The sequence below is a fragment of the Echiichthys vipera genome (genome assembly GCF_963691815.1).
Source record: "Echiichthys vipera genome assembly, chromosome: 15".
Classification (NCBI taxonomy): Eukaryota; Metazoa; Chordata; class Actinopteri; order Perciformes; family Trachinidae; genus Echiichthys; species Echiichthys vipera.
Window position 1 is genome coordinate 20,067,979 of NC_139840.1, and position 19,855 is coordinate 20,087,833.

The 19,855-nt window shown below is 43.1% G+C and overlaps 2 protein-coding genes across 2 annotated transcripts; one reads left to right on the forward strand and one right to left on the reverse strand.

The window, feature by feature from the left end:
- Positions 1-522: 522 nt before the first annotated feature.
- fam78ba (family with sequence similarity 78 member Ba) lies at positions 523-2,495 on the forward strand (the record flags this gene model as incomplete). Its single annotated transcript, XM_083927825.1, has 3 exons — positions 523-857; positions 1,038-1,317; positions 2,253-2,495. The coding sequence occupies 3 exons, from the start codon at positions 523-525 to the stop codon at positions 2,493-2,495; spliced, it is 858 nt and encodes a 285-aa protein (XP_083783951.1).
- A 2,690-nt stretch (positions 2,496-5,185) lies between these two features.
- slc35a3b (solute carrier family 35 member A3b) lies at positions 5,186-18,304 on the reverse strand (the record flags this gene model as incomplete). Its single annotated transcript, XM_083929036.1, has 8 exons — positions 18,282-18,304; positions 15,163-15,409; positions 14,892-15,034; positions 14,013-14,135; positions 13,660-13,834; positions 6,468-6,586; positions 6,186-6,319; positions 5,186-5,279 (listed from the first exon to the last, which is right to left on the reverse strand). Exons 2-8 carry the CDS (start codon positions 15,365-15,367, stop codon positions 5,186-5,188), a joined length of 993 nt encoding a protein of 330 aa, XP_083785162.1. The 5' UTR covers positions 15,368-15,409; positions 18,282-18,304.
- Positions 18,305-19,855: the final 1,551 nt, after the last annotated feature.

The following is a 19,855-nucleotide window of genomic DNA, read 5'->3' on the forward strand; positions in this document are numbered from 1 at the left end:
GCGATTGTAGGGCTGAATACGGGAAAAAGCCAAGCAAACAAAAGGGATCCAACCCCCCTCCTCTGACGCACCTGGCTGCCCTGTCGCCACCTGACATGACAGCGCAGAGCCGGGAGCAGAGCAGCAGGATCAAGGGGCACCGACGTGCAGCCGGACGCGTGGACTCGACAAGGAATAGAGGAGCCTGCGGACGCACGGCGGAGAAGCAGCAGCAGCAGCAGCAGCAGCCCAGGGGAGGCCGGATTGCAGTTTCTGGGGACGAGCGCCAAGGGCAGTGCGGCAGTCAGCAGGCAGACCGGGGGGAGGAGGCTGCGGAGATCTGTGATACTTCCCCCCCAGGCCCCACTGCGATCTTACCTCCATATCATCCTGAAAATATGATGCTGGAAGCGTTTATGTTTGATCAATGGTGACTGTGATATCTCTCTCTCTTTTTCCCCACCTTCCCAACCAATCAGTGATGATGGGCAATTAAAATATTAGATCTGCTCTTCAGGCAAGGGTGGAATCCGGAGGGGACTGATGTGCATACTGGCCAGGTATCACTTGCTCCCTTCTTCTCTGGTTTTGCTCATTTTGCTTGTAGCCTGCACTATGGGCTGTATTCAGAGCATCGCATGCAAGCCCCGCATCAGACGGGAGAACATTGTGGTCTATGAGGTGTCAGCCTCTATTGACCAGTGTCCCACCATCATTGAGGAGAACTCACCTATTGTGCTCCGTTACAAGACGCCTTACTTCAGGGCCTCAGCCGGGGTTGTGATGCCACCAGTGCCCCGCAACGAGACCTGGGTGGTGGGCTGGATCCAGGCTTGTACCCAGATGGAGTTCTACAACACCTATGGTGATATTGGCATGTAAGTGTACAGCAGACCTTGTCAGACTTTTTTACCATGCTGAGTGTGTGTGTGTTTGTGTGTGTGTATAGGTGGGTAAGGTGCACAACTCTTTCTACTTTTATGACATACTCAAAACATCACCTGGACCACACCCCTGCACCTGCCACTCATCCTCTCACTCTGTCCTCTTCTGTCCAGGTCCAGCTGGGAGTTACCAGAGTTGCGGGAGGGTCGGGTCAAGGCCATCAGCGACTCAGACGGTGTCAGCTATCCCTGGTATGGCAACACCACCGAGACGGTCACCCTGACCGGACCCACGTCCAAACCGTCCCGTCTAACGGTCAGCATGAATGACAACTTCTACCCCAGCGTGACCTGGGCAGTACCCATCAGCAACAGCAACACGCCCATGCTGACCCACATCACCAGGGACCAGAGCTTCATCACCTGGCTGGTGGCCATGAACTCCGTCACCAAGGTAGGACAAAGAACAGAGGGCAGCTTAACATTGGAGATTCAAAAAACAGTTTGTTCCCACTTGTATCAAGCTCATGTGCTGTGTTATTTTTCCAGTGTTTTTTTTTAGTTACAGTCACAGATTTAAATGAAGAACAAGGACATCTTTAGAGACTGTTGCATTACACACAGAGACTGACTGAACATGCACTTTTCCTTTCTGGTGTAAAGTATCTCAACGTTTCCTTCAACTCTGCTGAATAAAGACCCTGCAATGGCCCAGCAAGAGTCAGTCTAGCTTAAAATGTGTATCAAAAAGCTTATAGCAGTGAAACTTCACTTAGGGCCCGCAAGCCAGATAGGGTGCCGGTTGGCCTGCAAATCGTTTTCTAATGCACAAAGAAAATAAACAGATTTCCAATGGGTCATTTTTTTGCACTTTGAATGTAAATAAGGGGCTAGAGTGCATAAAAAAGCATCAAAATAGAGCTTGTGTAGCGCCAGGTTAGGATCCCATCCTCAGGTCCAAGCTAAGCCCTGAATATCCTCAAATCCTAAAATACACCCCTGCGTACACCTGACCACCTACCCACCGCCTCCTGTCATTTTTCAAAAGTTGCCCTTGGACAAAGCAAGTCGGGTATCGCTGGCTTACAGTATTTATGTATTGTCATTGTGGAAGAGTTGTATTCTTTTGGACTTTCATTTAGAGGCTTGTAAGGCTTGTTTTCTTCATTGTTGTTTAATAAGTTAATAGCAGAAGAAGAGCGTATGTCTCTAGGGACAGACAACTTGTGGTAAACTCTGTATGGGATGTTTAGCAAATACACCATTTATTAGGAGGAACATTAACTACACTACTACCATAAAGCTTTAACAAATCTCTGTGCCCTTAAAATAGACCGCATCATGCATGCACATATATAATATCGACCATATTATGGTGCTCTCCTCCAGGAGCGCATCGTGTTGCAGACGGTGCGGTGGCGGATGCGGGTGGATATTGCCGTGGACCCTGACATGCCTCTAGGCTCTCGGGCCTCGTTGGTGGGTCGTCCCTACCAGGAGCAACCGCACATCCTCAACTACCAGGAACCCATCCCTCCCAACGCGCTGGGGAGACCGAATGCCAACGACGCCCAAGTGCTAATGTGGAGACCACGGAGAGGGGCGCCACTAGTGGTCATACCGCCAAAATAAGAGGGTCACATGTTTGCACAGACAAAAGTAAAAGTGTTCCCTCTTGCAGAAAAAAAGTTGATCAAAGGTGATGAAGTCATGAAGCCTATCAGAGAAGAGAGAACTGATGGTTTCCCTGCGCTCACCATGCCAGTGGCTCATTATTGCTGGAAGATTTAAGTGGACCAGTAAGACAAGCCATATTGGATATTACATCTTGGATCTGACACAGCGCGGCGTCAGACTGGAAGTCCACAACAAACTAGTGTCAAAGGCCCGGGTTGGATCAAGGCTTTCTTGGCCTCCGACAAGTTTTGGGTCCTCGCAAAAGAGTTCTGCCTGCTTTTTAGCGAAGAAGGAACGCTTTTTATAGACGCGAGAACTGCATCCTGCATCCTTATGTAGATCTTATTGCATGAGAGAGTGAGTGAGACAAGAAAAAACTGTCCTTGAGAAGTTTAAGAATAGCATTTGTTTTGTATAACTTGATACCTGAAGACATTTTGATTGAAAAAACACGCGGGCTGGTTAAACCTCTTCAGTGCCAACAAAGGCCTTCAGCACACTCAGTACCAGAGCTAAAGGATGTGTTCAGATCATTTAAAAGAGACAAAGTATTATATGAATCTTTTTAGGTTAAGATTAACTCATGCATCCATCAGATTGTATTAAGGGCACCCACCTTGCATAAAAGTCTGGAAGAAAAAAAAAACCTGCTGTAGTTTTCACTGAAGTTTTTGCTAATACACCAAACTTAGGCACCAACATATTTTCAACCGCCTCACCTCCATCGTGCAGCTGATATTTAATTCAGATGACAAACTATGAGAGAGAGGAGCTGGGCTTTTTATCACATTAAATAAATAATGTCAGCTATGCTTTCATTAAGTACAGTGTAAATGACTTGGGAGGGTGCCATACCACATTTAAAACAAGAGCGTGATAGCTGGAATGGGGCCGAATTGTACTCAGGCCTAAGGTAGATTTAATATGGCACTAATCAGGCCATGTTGCACTACAAACTTACATAAATCTTCCTACAATCAGGGAATCATATGAACTCTTAATAGTTTCCTTGTTGTGGAATTAAACCAGAATGCATTTTGAAAATGATTTGAATTATTGCCATTATTTAACACCGATTATATGAGGTCATACCACAGCATCTCCTCATAAATCCTTTTTTTATTTTACAGTTTAGCTTCAGCAGATATTCGCAGATGAAGGTTTCTTGTGTGATGGCTATGGTCGGTCCAGTGGCTCATCCTGGGCTCAGTCCAAGTCCCTGCCTGCCACTCCACACAGGAGTCACATGACTCATCCTCCATCTGTGCTTCTCTCCAGGTTCACGCATCACCTTCCCAATCTGCCCCGCTCCCTTTGTCCCCTGTCTGTCCACCTCTTTGCACAAACTATCTCCCTCCAAAATACACTCATTTGCTCTGAAATCCACAACTATGCAAAGATGATCTTTGACTGTAAACAAAACCAGGAGAAAAACAGGCAACATAGGAAAGATGTGTATTTTTGTTTATCCGTCTCAATCTTTCTTTTTTTATTTGCCAGGGTCATTGTTGAATAAACGTGGCTGTAAAATGTAAAATACTCAAAGAGGTTAAAAAAGGTTATATTAATTCAGTGTGTCTACATTTTGTCGCGGCTCCACAGCTCATTCAGCCATCTGTTGCTATAGAGACTGGTTTGGTTTTACATAGTGTGCTGCAACTGGAACTGGAAAAAAAACAGTTCAAAATATTCATGGGTGTGCCTGGCTCTGTGTGTATGCGTCAGTGTGTGTGTGAGAGACAGTGTGCACACGTACACACTCACAGCTCCAGTGTATCCACAATTTCACTTTGAAGTCAGAAAAAGAGATCAAGGCAGCTGGTTGTTTCAGCACAAAAGATGCCTTAATTTATTTATTTGTTCTTACATAAAGGCTGTCATTTTTGCATTTAAATAACAATAGAATGAGTGCTTTTGATATAAATACTCAGACTGTGAGCAGCAAGGTCAAAGCAGCCACATCCCATCTTACCTAATCTCATATAAAAAAGGACATTCAGCTTCTTTGACCAAAGGTAACACCTCCTCTTTGCAGTAAACTTGCTCCTCATACCACCACTAGATGGAAGCTCTGTTGAGGGTTTTCCTCTCTTTGAGGAAGGCACAGTCGGCACCATTAATACCCTTGCTGTTTCATAAAAAAAAACTTTCCCCATATCCCATAACACATTCATACACATACAGTATATCGAAGTATAAAATATCGATGCCCAAATATCATAAGGCAATGGTTTCATCAGAATCTCCTCCTGGTGTCTGTAAATTGCAGTTACAGTATGTTGCCATGGGATAATTCTGTCATACAGTATGTGAGTTTTATTGCAACGATGTCTTTAAACATGGAAAGTTAGCTCCACTTTTACCTGTTAGTATTTTATAAGAAAAAATACATAAACAAAGCAAATATTTCATATCATTGAAACCCCATCCTTTGTACAAAGCAGCATTTTTCCAGAATGATGGGGCACATTCAGCCTCAACAGCCTGCAGCTGTAGTTGTTTGGCAGTAACAGGTTTTATCTCCTCCCATTTCCCGCAGTCTTACTGTAAAGTTCTTCTTGCCACAGTTCATAGAGTCCTGCTCAGCCAATGTCACGTGCTTAACGTCGCTTCTATCAGATAGCACGCTTCACAGAGGTCTCTGTTTATATTTTGATGGCGCTGCCGCTGACAGGTTTGCGCTCACTGCTGTAAAGAAATGTGGCAGCAATAACCAGCACTGCTCCTGTGAAAAATACACTGAGGGAAGGTGGAACAGGAAACACAAGAGAAAAAAATAAAGATGCATTAAAAGTGAATATAACAAACAAACAATTATGTAGACTACTCAGGTTATGTATCATCCTAGCAGCCCTGCGAGGCTATGCTTCAATGCTTTGAGCTAAATGATAACATGTTCACAATGACAATGTATGGTGTAAATTGCATTATGTTTAGCAGGTAAGTTTGCCAGGTTCACCATATTAGTTCATCATGCTATCATGCTAACATTTGATAATTAGCACTTAACGTACAGCTGAGGCTGATTCAGTTTCACAGCTACTCATAAACCAAAGTATTGGATAATGGAAATTTTGTCCTCTTGTTGCACTTGATTAAAAGTCAGAGGATGTTTTTACATTTTGGATAACCTCAATGTCTACTAAACGTCATGGCAATCCATCCTATAGCTGTTGAGATGTTTTATTCAATATCACAAATGTCAACCTCATTGTGGCGCTAGAGGAAAAATTAGGGCGTCAGCAAAGTCAGTAGGATCACCTTGGGACTACAATGTCTGTACAAAATGTAATGGCAATAAATTCAATAGTTGTTGAGATCTTTTCGGTCAGGACCGAAGTGAAGGACCAAACTTCAGACTGTGAATAGGGTCTCTAAGAAGCAATGGTTGAAGGGAAGGTTACGGAGTTCGAGAAACACTTTGAACGTTTTTTGAGTCCTCCTACGGGAGAACAACTGGTTGGTGTACCCACTATTGCAACCTGTTAGAATGTTTCTGGAGCGCCCTTCAACCGTCGCTGCTTAAAGTTCCTATTGCTATACATATAAATACTTAGCATGGCTAAAAAATAGTAAATATTATTAATGAGTATTTATTTGCAAATTAAAATTAAGCCTTCTGGGAGTGTGCATGTATGTGTTTACCCTGTAGGGTTAAAGTCGTCCAGCAGGAAATAGGAAATGAGTGTGGACACGATGATGGACAGTGAGGTGGCGAATCCTTTGAGGATGTTGTCTGCGTATTTAATGACCACTGCTATGACCAACCCGCCCAGAGCCTGCAGACAGGGTTTGAAAGTGTTGAGACAAACAGATACAACATGAAAAACAAATCAAAAACAAGTACATGAGCATGTTTATGCATTTCAATGACGATCAAAACTATGATCACTATGAGACTATGATGGAGAGAAATGATGATCCAACCTGTAAGGCAACAACTGTGCAGGTGATGGTGTTGTAGCCCTGAAACATTCCCGACTGCCCCACCCTCTGGCCGTCGTACACTATCATCCCCACGAAGCCAAACACAAAGCCGAACAGCCCTGGACACAAGGAGAGAATGAGAGGTGAGGTTTTTGTTGAAACTATAAAGTAAAGTGATATTCTTGTATCTGATCTCGTTGTTAGGAGGTGAACGGTGGTGCCATAATCTTAGCTAGAGTTCAGGATGAGTTGTTATCATCTGTAACCACATCGTTGTGTTGTGACATGATCATTGAGGCAGGTGATTTCAGCCCGAATGTTACATTAGCAGAAGAGCTTTTTATTAGTAATGTGATGTGATATATTTTTCCTACATTTATGGTATGATTACTTCTGTTTATGGCAAGCCTTGACCACAGCGACTTCCTGGTTGATCCAATAAGGAACTGGAAAATTGCAGTTCCCTGAGTGTCCACTAGGGGCATGTTTCATAATAGAGCAATTTCTCATTGACCCCCATGTTAAACAGGCTGTTTTCACAGCATAATAAAAACCTATTTAAGGCCTGGAACCAAGAAACATTGTTGTGACAGCTAGCCGCTGGCTCTCACTTCACCTCGGAGGTAAACGTCAGCCAGATGGACGTATCTCCCTCCCCCCTGCGTCACATACATGCCCTTTTTTTGGTAAGATTAAATGAGGTGGCGTCATAGTCTGAAAAGATGGCGATTGGATCAAGTTGAGAGAACGGACCTCGACGGAGACGCTACGTCACTTTTTATACTCTATAGTCTATAGTTTATGGTTGCAGGGAGCGGCTTATTTTACCCACTCGCTCAACCCACCCCGGTCTCCCCTACATGACTTACACATCAACCATTTGCTTTGTCTGTGAATATAATGCTCATTGAATGAACTGAGGATATGGAGAGAAAGAGGAAGAGAAAAGTCTTTAACCTCCTGCCTTCAGTTCTGTCATGTAATTAGACTTCATTCACACAAACTTCTCATCAGTGAGTGAGAATGTTGTTCAAGCAAATGTTTCTTTCCTGTCCGAGCAGTTTGTGTGCAGAGTTCTCTTCTAAAATATATATCCCAGGATGGTGCAACCATAAGGGTTTAATAACAGTTCATCTTAGGTAGAAACTGAAACAGAGAGAGAGAGAGAGAGAGAGAGAGAGAGAGAGAGAGAGAGAGAGAGAGAGAGAGTTTGGTGAAGAGAACTAACTCTTTTTTCAGAACATCTCTTAAAGAGAAAATATTCCTGCTCTTAAGAAATATATCATCAGTCGCATATACAGTGGGTACGGAAAGTATTCAGACCCCCTTAAATTTTTTACTCTTTGTTAAATTGCAGCCATGTGCTAAAATCATTTAAGTTCATTTTTTTTCCTTTTAATGTACACACAGCACCCCATATTGACAGAAAAACACAGAATTGAAGACATTTTTACAGATTTATTAAAAAAGAAAAACTGAAATATCACATGGACATAAGTATTCAGACCCTTTGCTGTGACACTTGTATATTTACCTCAGGTACTGTCCATTTCTTCTGATCATCCATGAGATGGTTCTACACCTTCATTGGAGTCCAGCTGTGTTTAATTCTAATGATTGGACTTGATTAAGGAAGCCACACACCTGTCTATATAAGACCTTACAGCTCACAGTGCATGTCAGAGCAGATGAGAATCATGAGGTCGAAGGAACTGCCTGAAGAGCTCAGAGACAGAATTGTGGCAAGGCACAGATCTGGCCATGGATACAAAAAAATTTCTGCTGCACTTAAAGTTCCCAAGAGCACAGTGGCCTCCATAATCCTTAAATGGAAGACGTATGGGATGACAAGAACTCTTCCTAGAGCTGGCCGTCCAACCAAACTGAGCAATCGGGGGAGAAGAGCCTTGGTGAGAGAGGTAAAGAAGAACCCAAAGATCACAGTGGCTGAACTCCAGAGATGCAGTGAGGAGATGGGAGAAAGTTCAAGAAAGTCAACCATCACTGCAGCCCTCCACCAGTCAGGGCTTTATGGCAGAGTGGCCCGACGGAAGCCTCTCCTCAGAGTAAGACACATGAAAGCCTGCATAGAATTTGCCAAAAAACACATGGACTCCCAGACTATGATAAATAAGATCCTCTGGTCTGATGAGACAAAGATAGAACTTTTTGGCCTTAATTCTAAGCGGTATGTGTGGAGAAAACCAGGCACCGCTCATCACCTGCCCAACACCATCCCTACAGTCAAGTGTGGTGGTGGGAGCATCATGCTGTGGGGGTGTTTTGCAGCTGCAGGGACAGGACGACTGGTTGCAATTGAAGGAAAGATGAATGCGGCCAAGTACAGAGATATCCTGGACGAAAACCTTTTCCAGAGTGCTATGGACCTCAGACTGGGCCGACGGTTCACCTTCCAACAAGACAATGACCCTAAGCACACAGCTAAAATGACGAAGGAGTGGCTTCGGAACAACTCTGTGACTGTTCTTGAATGGCCCAGCCAGAGCCCTGACTTGAACCCAATTGAGCATCTCTGGAGAGACCTCAAAATGGCTGTCCACCAACGTTCACCATCCAACCTGACAGAACTGGAGAGGATCTGCAAGGAGGAATGGCAGAGGATCCCCAAATCCAGGTGTGAAAAACTAGTTGCATCATTCCCAAGAAGACTCACGGCTGTATTAGCTCAAAAGGGTGCTTCCACTCAATACTGAGCAAAGGGTCTGAATACTTATGTCCATGTGATATTTCAGTTTTTCTTTTTTAATAAATCTGTAAAAATGTCTACAATTCTGTGTTTTTCTGTCAATATGGGGTGCTGTGTGTACATTAATGAGGAAAAAAATGAACTTAAATGATTTTAGCACATGGCTGCAATTTAACAAAGAGTAAAAAATTTAAGGGGGTCTGAATACTTTCCGTACCCACTGTACAAACAAGACAAGACGCCCTTATAGTTTGATCAGATTGAATCATGAAATTATAAGGGCATTATTATATTATTATAAGATTCCCTTCCTTTAGAATAACATGCAACCTACTTCAAGTTTTAAGAGAGAGTTTAAGTTTCCATATATTGCAATCTTCTAGGGATGAGTGAGCAATTTAATATCAGCCATCTGAACGTTCTTCTCTTGTTATCTGGTAACGCAGAAGAAATATCATGCCTTTTAGTTTTGATGTAACAGAATCGCTGTTTCCTTGCAACGCCACCTTTATATCTGTAAAGAATTAGATATATATAAACAGCACGTCCCGTGAATCAGCTCTAAAAAGCCTAACCGGGTCAGTCTGGTTGGTCCTTCATATCTGTAGCCTCTATAGGAGGAAGGCCAGACCTTGTTTTTTTTTAAGGAAAACATGTTTATCTGTCTTGTGAGCCACGTAGAACTGGAACCCATTAATTGGAGTTCATGTAAATGACAGTATGTAAGACATTTCAGTATTATGTATTTGGTCATTTCTTTTTCCTGATGTGTTATTCTTACAGCAGTACACTGAATGTAGAGCACATGTACCATAACAAGGTTGGCTGTATCTAGATCACAGATAATATATATTTTCATCTTCACAGGCATATTGCATCAGCGTTAATAGGGAGCGGATTATAATGTGTGCTTCTGTCAATGATGCTGCAATCAAGAGGCATGACAAAAGAGGAACATACAAGAGAGGCTTGCTGCTAGAGATAAGAAGAGCAATGTAGCAGAAGTTTCCCAATGTCCCAGTGGAGGGTGCCAACATTAGTGTTGTCTATTCTATTGACATTTAAATGTATAATATTTGCCTAATGTCAGTAGATTAAAGTGACCTGAAATAGATACACTTCCCCCTGGTTGAAATTCAAATACAAAAGAGAACTTTTCAGTTAAATGTGCTTTGTAGACATGACTTTTCATAAACTATTTTGCTTAAGCAATGAGCAACAATTACACAATCATTTGGAAAATGAAACCATATATATCAGCTCATATTTTTGTAACACAGAACATGAATTTATGTGCATGTGAAGGAGGATGGAGGAGATAAGTTTGACAAAAGTCTTACTATATATTATTGACTCAAGATAAGAGATAAGATAAGATAATACTTTATTGTCTGTTACACAAGGGTTACAGAAAACTTTCTTAGACAAGGCTCCAATCACAAGAAACATTCACACAGACATATAAGCACAAGACATGGGATGTTGAGGTATCAGCTGTGGTAGTCATTTTGTGTTGTTCAGTATGGCTATTGCAGAAGGGATGAAGGATTTCTTGTAAATGCTATTCCGGGCCAGTGGTACATTGAAACGCCTGCCTGATGGTAGTAGCTGGAAGGAGTGATGGAGGGGGTGAGAGTGGTCCTCTGTGATCAGGTTGGCTTTCCTGATCACTGAGCGACTGTACAGCTCAGATAGGGGGGGAACCAGTTATTTTGGCAGCATGGTTTACTATCCGGGAGAGTCTTGTTTTGTGCTTGATGATGAGTTGGTTGTACCAGGAAGATAGAGATAGAAGTGAGAACTGATTCAATGAGGGAGCGGTAGACCAAAGTTAGCACGTCCTTGCTGACCTGAAATGTCCTGAGTTTCCTGAGCAGATGAAGACGTTGTTGTGCTTTCTTGAATATTGTATTGGTGTGTTGTGAAAAGGACAGGGAGGTGTCTTTTTCTGTGCCCAGGTACCTAAATACCTGCACTTGTTCCACTAGCTGACCCTGTATGTTAAGTGGCTGGAACAGAGGTGATACCTTGTCTCTGCCCCCACAGCTCTAAGGAGAGCTCAACAAAAGTATCAGACAGCTTGTCCACTGCCTGCTGATATCGGGCTAGGGCATCAATGTGGGACATGTGTGCAACCAAGGCAATGTCATCTGCATATTTAAAAAGTGCCATACCCTCACTGTTACACTGGATGTTGTTTGTGTACACCGAAAAAAGGATTGTGGATAAAACACAGCCTTGGGGGAGTCCAGAGTTTAAAATGAGCTTTGTTGATTTAACCCCATTAAAACACACCTGTTGTGGTCTGTCCAGCAGAAAATGTTTAATCCACAGGGTCAGTGTTGGGTGAACCTGAAGATCTGATAGGTGATGTAAAAGTTTGTCGATGCTCACTGTGTTAAAAGATGAGGAAAAGTCCATGAATAAAATCCTGCTGTGTGGGTGTGATGAGTTCAGGTTTTTGGTGACAGTGTCTAAAAGTGTGAGGCTTGCATCCTCCACACCACGTCTTGCCCTGTAGGCATATTGGAATGGGTCCAGCTTGTCTGACACCATGCCTGATAGGAGGTTACAGACCACCTTCTCCATACATTTGCACAACAGAGATGTTAGTGCCACTGGTCTGTAGTCCTTTAGGGCCTTAGCAGGTGCCTTTCTGGGGATGGGTATGATGGTGGTTTCCCTCCACTGGTCAGGGACACAGCCAGAGTCCAGTAGGTGTTGGAACAGCCCGGTGAGAACGCCACTTGGCTGAGTGGGGCATTCCTTTAGTGCCCTACCTCTAAGCCTGTCAGGGCCAGAGGCCTTGTGTGGGTTGACTCTGCGCAGTGTGGAGGTCACCAGCTGTTCATCAATAAGGAGGGATTGGAGACTGAATCTAGTGGCTAGGGGGGCCCAGGTGGATGTTGTGCTGTCCCCATTGAAGCGGGTGAAGAAGACATTTAATTTCTCTGCCAGAGTTGGATCCGGGCAGGCAGTCTCTGCAGGTTTGGGTGTTCTGCCCATCACGATGTTCAAGCCTTGCCATGCGTCCCTCGCATTCCCAGAAATTAATTTCTGCTCCACCTTGTTTTTATAGTCAATTTTAGCCAACTTGGCCTTCCTCCTAAACTCCTTCTCCAGTTTCCTCACCCTGGGTTTATCTCCTTCCAGGAAGGCCTTCTTCTTCTGGACCAGGCAGATTTTCATGTCCTTGTTAACCCATTTTTTATTGTTTGGGAAGATGCTTATTTGTTTGATGGGTGTTACAGTATCCTCACAAAATAGAATGTAGGAGGTAAGTAGGTCTGTTAAAAAGTTAAAATCATTGTCACTGTCGTAAAAAAAAAAATCCCAGTCTGTTAATTCAAAACAGCCCCTTAGGGCTTCAGCTGCCTGTTTATTACAGACTCTAACGTGTTGTGTTATGGGTTCCCCTGTTTTCAATCGTGACCTGTATCTTGGCAGTAACAAAATAACATTGTGATCAGAACGGCCAAGGGGTGGGTGTGATTTTGAAATAAAGGCGTCTGGGATATTACTGAAGCATAAATCTAGTATATTCTGCATTCTGGTGGGGACCTGAACGCACCTGTTAAAGTCACCCAGAATAAACACTGGTTGGTCTCCAGTCTGATTGACAGCTCTGTTATAGCTCTCAGCTATGTGTTCAGCGGCTAGATTGAAGTCGGGCCCTGGAACATATACTAAGATGAGATCTGGGAAAATTCCCGGGGTAGATAGCGTGGTCTAAAAGACACAGTCATTGTCTCGTAGTGTTTGCAGGACACAGTCTCCCGCAATGTAGTGTTTGTCGCCGACTTGTCATTGACAGCCATGCAGAGCCTGCCCCCAATTGACTTCCGTGTTTTTATCACATCTCTGTCAAAGCGAATGATGGTAAAACCATCTAGCTCGAAGTTTGTATCCTCAGTAAGCCGTAAGCAGTATGTCTCGGTAAAGCAAAAGAGACTGGTTTGCCGATAATCCAGGTCGTATCTGATGAGTGTGGAAAGTTCCTCGGCCTTGTTCCGTAGTGATCTGACGTTCGAAAGGGTTATGACTGGTAACGGTAGCCGACTGCCTCTCCTCCTTAATCTGTTCCGTATCCCATCTCTCGAGCCTCTGTTCCTTCATATCCGCTTTCGCTCATGCCCCCGGAGTATTTCAAGTGGAATGCTGTTTGTATGGAGGGATCCATCGGTTCCCGGCTGGTGTCTCAGCTCCATTAGGTAGTTCTGTGAGTAGGTGCGCCTACCTGGAGCTGCGGTGAGAGACCGCACTGGTTGTACGCAAAGTCCATTTGCAAGCTTTGGATTAGCGATCATTAGCCATAAATAGGCTAGGTAGAGAGCGTTTTCACTCAACATCTCGACAAACAAAACGTAAAAGATGACATACAGTGGGACGGTAAAAACTTCACGGTAAAACACGCAAACGCCCCCCCCCCCCATATAACTAGAAGGAATAGATCTTAACAAACAAACCAAGGCCATAGTTACTCACCTAGCTGTATGTTACGGACCCACACACTCTGCTTAGTCTCCTTGAGGATTTTCTCAAAGTAAACGCCAGCGAAGCCACTGGACACGCAAGCCATCAGCACAGCCATCAACCCCACAAACTGGGAGCCTGCAGACAGGATCTTCTGTTCAGAGTCACCCTCAGTCTCTGTGGGCCACTGTGGAGGTTCAAACACTGATCATCAAATGCAAAGTGACAGGCAAAGTACTTTAAATCTGTCATTTAGGACTAAAACATCTGACGTGTCAATTAAGTCTTATTCCACAGCCATGAAGGAGATAAACATGTGTTTTTAAACTGCTCAGGGACTCTGCAGCTTCACTGTCGGCTGGTACCTGCACTAGAGTGACTCCAGCCATGAGGAGGAGCAGGGAGAGCCACTGGTAAGTGCCCAACCTCTTTCCCAGCATGGAGACAGAAAACAGCGCTGTGGTGAGGATCTTCAACTGGTACGTGACCTGTGTGGATTAAACACAAACATGCCACTAAGACAGAAAGAAAGGTAGTCGGTAGGGCTGTGTTCAAGATATTAATATGACGGTATATGGTGAAGTACTCCTTGCTGATGCGCGATCGATGCAGATGCTACTGTATCGATACAGCAGCAAATACTATAAAGACAGTTTTGAAAAAATAAATTTTACCTCTGAAACAAGGGAAGGGGGATTTTACGGCCCTGGCCCGATGACTGTGCAAGATGCAGTCATGAAACTTTACAGGTTTGTAGTTGAGATCAAAATAAAGGCCAAGTTTAAAACTTGTCACTTCTAAAATCCTTTGTAACAAAGTGTACCACAGCTGGGTTTCTGTGATGAGTAAAACCTAAAACTTTCTAGTCTAATGGGGTCAGTATTTGATACTCAAATGATAAATGTTGCATGTATGTCTTGATGTAATTTAACTGATGTAAGGAAACAAGTTTAATAAACACACAAATTAGTTAATCGAGAAACTGATTTGTAATTCAAAAGGCAAGTTCTGGTTGAGTAAAGATTTAGAAAGAAACATTTCCCCTGATGCATACCAAGCTCTGTAAATTCACAGTTAGGCAAACACAGAGCCATACAGAGATCAGTTCAAACACACACACACGCACACACACACACACACACACACACACACACACACACACACACACACACACACACACACACACACACACACACACACACACTCACACACAGTTAACTTCAACCCATACATTCATGTGTTACCTGATAGGTGGCTGCGTCCAGGTTGGATAAGGCAACATAGAGCAGATTGTTCTGCAGAGTGTAGATCCCTGCAGGAATGGCCAACTTCAGGGTCTCCACAGGCTTGTTCACAATCTCCTCCTTCAGCAGCCACACACTGAAATCTGGCAGAGACAGAGAGTGTGTTGTCAGTATTTTAATCAAGGGACAACTCAAGAGACAGAGAGGATCTGATAGTGAGCTTTATGGTAAAAAAGACAAACATAGAAAAATCTTCACCCTTCCTACTCACTGTTCTCCATGAAGACGAGGAGGGTGCAGGCGAGGATCTTGAGCACCTCGGCCGACACCACTGCGGACGAAGCCAGGTAACGGGGGCCGTCTTCCTTCAGGGTGCGGGAGTAGCGCATGGTGAGCACCAACGAGGTGGTCTGCAACACCAGCACCCCCAGAGAGAGATACTTCAGCCTGGAGGAATGTGGCGAGGACAACACCATCGTGGGGGAGTCTGCTTCCGAATCAGCAGACGAGCAAGGAGTCTTTGGGATGGAGAGAAAGAAAAAGAGACAGAATGAATGAGTGAGAGAAATGAGGCATACGCGTGCAGCTCCCACCAATCTCAGGGACTACTGGAGAGTGTCCTTAAGCCCTTGAGCAAGAAATTAACTTCTGCTTTGAGAAATCTGTCACAACATTAAGAAAAAACAGGGAGCATGAAAGTGAAATGCAAAGGAGAATAGCAGAGGGGGTCTCTGGAGAGTGTGAGAAGAGAGAGTGAGTGAAGAACAATCAGGAATGCTGGTCAGTGGTTAAAAGGTAGTTAAATGAATCCAGCCTGAGGCAGTGCAGGGCATTCCTGTGTCCGCACTGCCGTCCTGGAGCACATAAAACAAAGATCAGACCCGGAAGAAGGATAATAGGGACAGGGGAAAACATGTATTTTACAGAACAACTCAAAGTTTGAAACAGCTGTCATCTTCTCGTTACTTAATTTCTGTCCGCCACCAACAGAAACAAACTGTTGGTTCAGCGAAGACGGACTGGTGAATCATTGGTGAAGCTGACACTTCAAGTGATCAGCAGTTCATCAGCGGAAACCACAGCCTTCAGTTTCCCTTTAAACAGCATTAACATTTCAAACCTTTTGTCTCTTATAGTATACTGATCGTTAGTTGTGCAAATTTTAATGTACGGTTCTAAGAGGAAGTCTGTGCATGTGTTTAAATTAAACTCCAAAAATGAATGTAATAAAGGTGAACTACATTTGAGTATCTCGTAAAACTCTGTAATTAAAGAAAAACAAAACAAAACAAACAAACAAAACAAAGTATTCATATCTGCTGTTTTAAAAGTTTGAAATCAAGCCTATTCATTTCAATAACATTTGATTATAACTATTACTGGAGTCAGATGTGGTTTAAGAAGTACTCTTTAGGACCCTTTACTGATATAAAAGAACAAATACCTCTGTGTAAAAATACTTCATTACACGTAAAAGTCCTGCATTCTCAATCCTACAAAGTACAGAAGTATTATATATATATTTTACAGGAATAAAATAATGTAACATTTCACAAAAAGTTGAGAGAAAGTTAGTATCATCTTTGTAATAATGTAATAATATATCACACGGGGGGTTTTCTTTCTACAGAACAGGTATTTGTTTGTATTTGTACAAGTTTTGTTTGATATTTATTTCATTACACTGTTGTATTTGTACTTTTAGCTGTGTCACAAGATGTCAAGGCTTCAGCAGTCAACAGGTTTGCTGTAATTTGACTAAATACTGACCCCTCAACAAAGCATCCCGTCGAGTGTTTAGTTTCTAGCTGTTATTCCTCACCTATCATGCGCTACAATGGTTGAGAGTAATAAGATAATTATTACCAGTCCTGTAACTATGGCGTCCTGGAGGGTGGAAGATGGACATTCTTCATTCTTTTGCCTTACATTTCCTGGCTGAAGCATCTCTTCTCTGAACAACCACTAAGATACTTGCGCGCGGAACGTGGAATATAAGAGGCAAACCACACTAAACTTCTAGGTTCGTCTACAGCCCCCTTTAAGTGGTGGGAGGAACTGAGGCGGCTGGTTTTTACAAGGTTAAAGTGAGGCGTGTGAATGGCTCAGGTGGATTGTTCTCACTAGTTATTAACTAGCCCCTGCTACCATCAATGTCACTGTACCACCACCACCTTTACACAGATAGGACTGACCGTAAAGTTGTTGGGTTCTTTAACCTTCCTACAGTTAAACGTATTTGGTGAAAACAACCCAGAAGAGAATGTGTAAATCGGGTTTTAACTTTTATATAAAGAAGGTGAGACACAAAGTCCACTGAGCCATGTCATAAAATGATCGTATAATTTCTACTACGGCATGAGTCCCGGATGTACGAAGGATGTACAACAAGACTGCAAGGCCAAAGAAGTGTTGACAGAACAAGAGGTGTGGTGTGTGTTCAACACACTGACCTCCTTATGTAGCAGCTCTGCTTACCAGAGGGGCACAGCTGCACAATCCCCCTCTGTTTGTGTGTGTGTGTGTGTGTGTGTCCTTCTACACACACCCAACAAACTCTCCTCTCTTTCTCTCTCTGCACATTTTAAGAACACTGTTGACTTTCATTTTCAGTTGCCAGCTGTGCAAGAATCATCACACTTATTCATAAAACCGTTTGCTGAAGTCGACTTGAGACAGCTGCAAGAATATTGAATATTTAACTTCTTAAGCAGAATGCTTCAGCGTCGGTCATTATAAAGTCATCCTACGCAGACTGTACAGAACTTTATTTCAAGTTCTATTGGATATCCCAACGTCTTTGGAGATACCATGTCAGCCATATAAGTAAATAAAAGTTAAATAAAAGGTTTAAGCTTACAAAGGGAAGATGGAAATTCAATCAGCACAAGCTACTCAAAAGGACACCATTAAGCAGTGGCAATAAGTACATGTATTCCATTACTTACAGTTTAGAGGAACTTGTACTTGAGTATTTCCATTTTCTCTTACTTTATACTTCAACATGACTACATTTCAAAAGTGAATTTTGTACTTTATACTCTGCATAATGTATATGACAGCTGTAGTTGCTAATACCTCTGTTTTACATTGAGGTATTCTGAATCATATCTGAACACTTCTTCCAACATGCTTGGAGTACCAAAAGACCACAGTAATAAGACACCACCTGCCCCTAAACGTTAACAGTTTATAAACCACCACAAGTCCACCCTGAGAGCTGCAAGCATCGCTGTCAACCACTGACTGGTCTCGGTCGCTTGGCAAACCTCTCCAAATTTTCTCCGCTGCATGTTACCAGACTGATCTGCGAGTAAATTACAATGGAGCTAGTTGAGTTACATTTTTTTGCCTTGACGTGCATAACTTTACGTAAGATATCATACAAACCTGTTGATGAGAATACGTTACATTATTAGCATATCATCCTGCTGCTGCCTCTGTTTAAATATCATTCTCTCTCTGACTTCAGTACGTTGATAGCCGTCATTTCAGGGCCCCACCACCTCATCATCCCCGCCACTATTTGCAGATTTATCAGCCTCAGCAAAATCATCATCATCATCATCATGGGGGCGTTTATCCAGCTGCTGCTCAGTGCAGACGCCCCTCGATTACAAATCTCCCTGTAGAGTCTAAGCACCAAAGACTTTCTGTCAGACTTAATTATCACACATCATCCGTAATCATAAACAATTATCATTTCTTCATTCACTTGTCTCTCATGATCGATAGACAGTCATGACAACACATTTCTTCTCTTTGACAGCCCTATCAACATGAAACACTGTGCGCAAACATGAAAAAGCCAGTTGTCTTTGTGTATAACAGAGACTGTAACACTGTGTCTCAGATATCTGTAGGGAGATAAACTCCACACACAATCCAGCAAGTGCGACACTACTTTGTTATACACATGTCATACAGAGCTTTCCTCTGTGTCAACCTCACCTGGTTTAGTTTAAAGGGCGCTCTTCCCGCCCTCAAAGAAAGCAGGTGGATAATCAGTTTGAGGTTATGACACAACTGAAGGACATTCCCATGAGTGCCTGGTATGGAAAGTTCCTAAAACAGATTAATCACATATAAGCTCTGGCTGCCTCCAGACCGATAAATGATTGTGACCGGCTGAGCGTATCAGGGAAACGCATCAGAACTGATTAGACCTCCTTCTCTTAAGGTCTAAAAAAATGTTTCTGTTCTGTGTATCTCTCATCTAAAATGAAAAGCATGCATCGACCTCTGAATTTAAAAGGTGGTTTCTTTGTATCTTAGCATCTTCACAAACCAGGTCAAGGTGCAAATGTAGCAGTACCCCCCCCCCCCCCCCCAAAAAAAGCTGATCAGATAACAGTTAACAGAAAAAAGATATAGGTGGAAGGTCAAAGGAAACGGAGTCTGTGACCCTGATGAGCTCGGAGTGACCACCAGGATCTGCTCCACCCTTGGGGCATTTGAGACAGCCCTCATTCTGATAATTCAGCATGCAGGGTACGGTAACACACTAGTGAGGTGAACAGGTCATAACTGTAAAGACGTTTCAGGTCTAAACTGAAATGCTGTGACTCTGTGCATGTGCTCAGAATGAATTGAGTCTAACAAGTAACTCACTTGAGCTTCAGATGCTGACGTGGACGTCTGTGAGAGCACATCTGATTTATTAGTTTGTTTTAATGGGAGTTGACCTGAACAAATATTGAACGCCGCAATATCAGCAGGATGTGGATCTGTAAGAAGGCAAGGTGGGAAGGAGGGGCATTAACAGCCCACTATGAGCTGGGCAATAATTTGGTGATCGTCTTTCAGTGGAAAGCGTGCTAAAGTGCCCTCAATAGTGGCAAAAACGAGAGAAAGTGCCTTATTTATTGGCTGCCCTTTTCACATGCAAAAAAAGATTGGGTGCTGTCTAGGGTGCCCCTTCATACAATATATCTAGAACAAGAAAATTCGATAACATGCCTTCA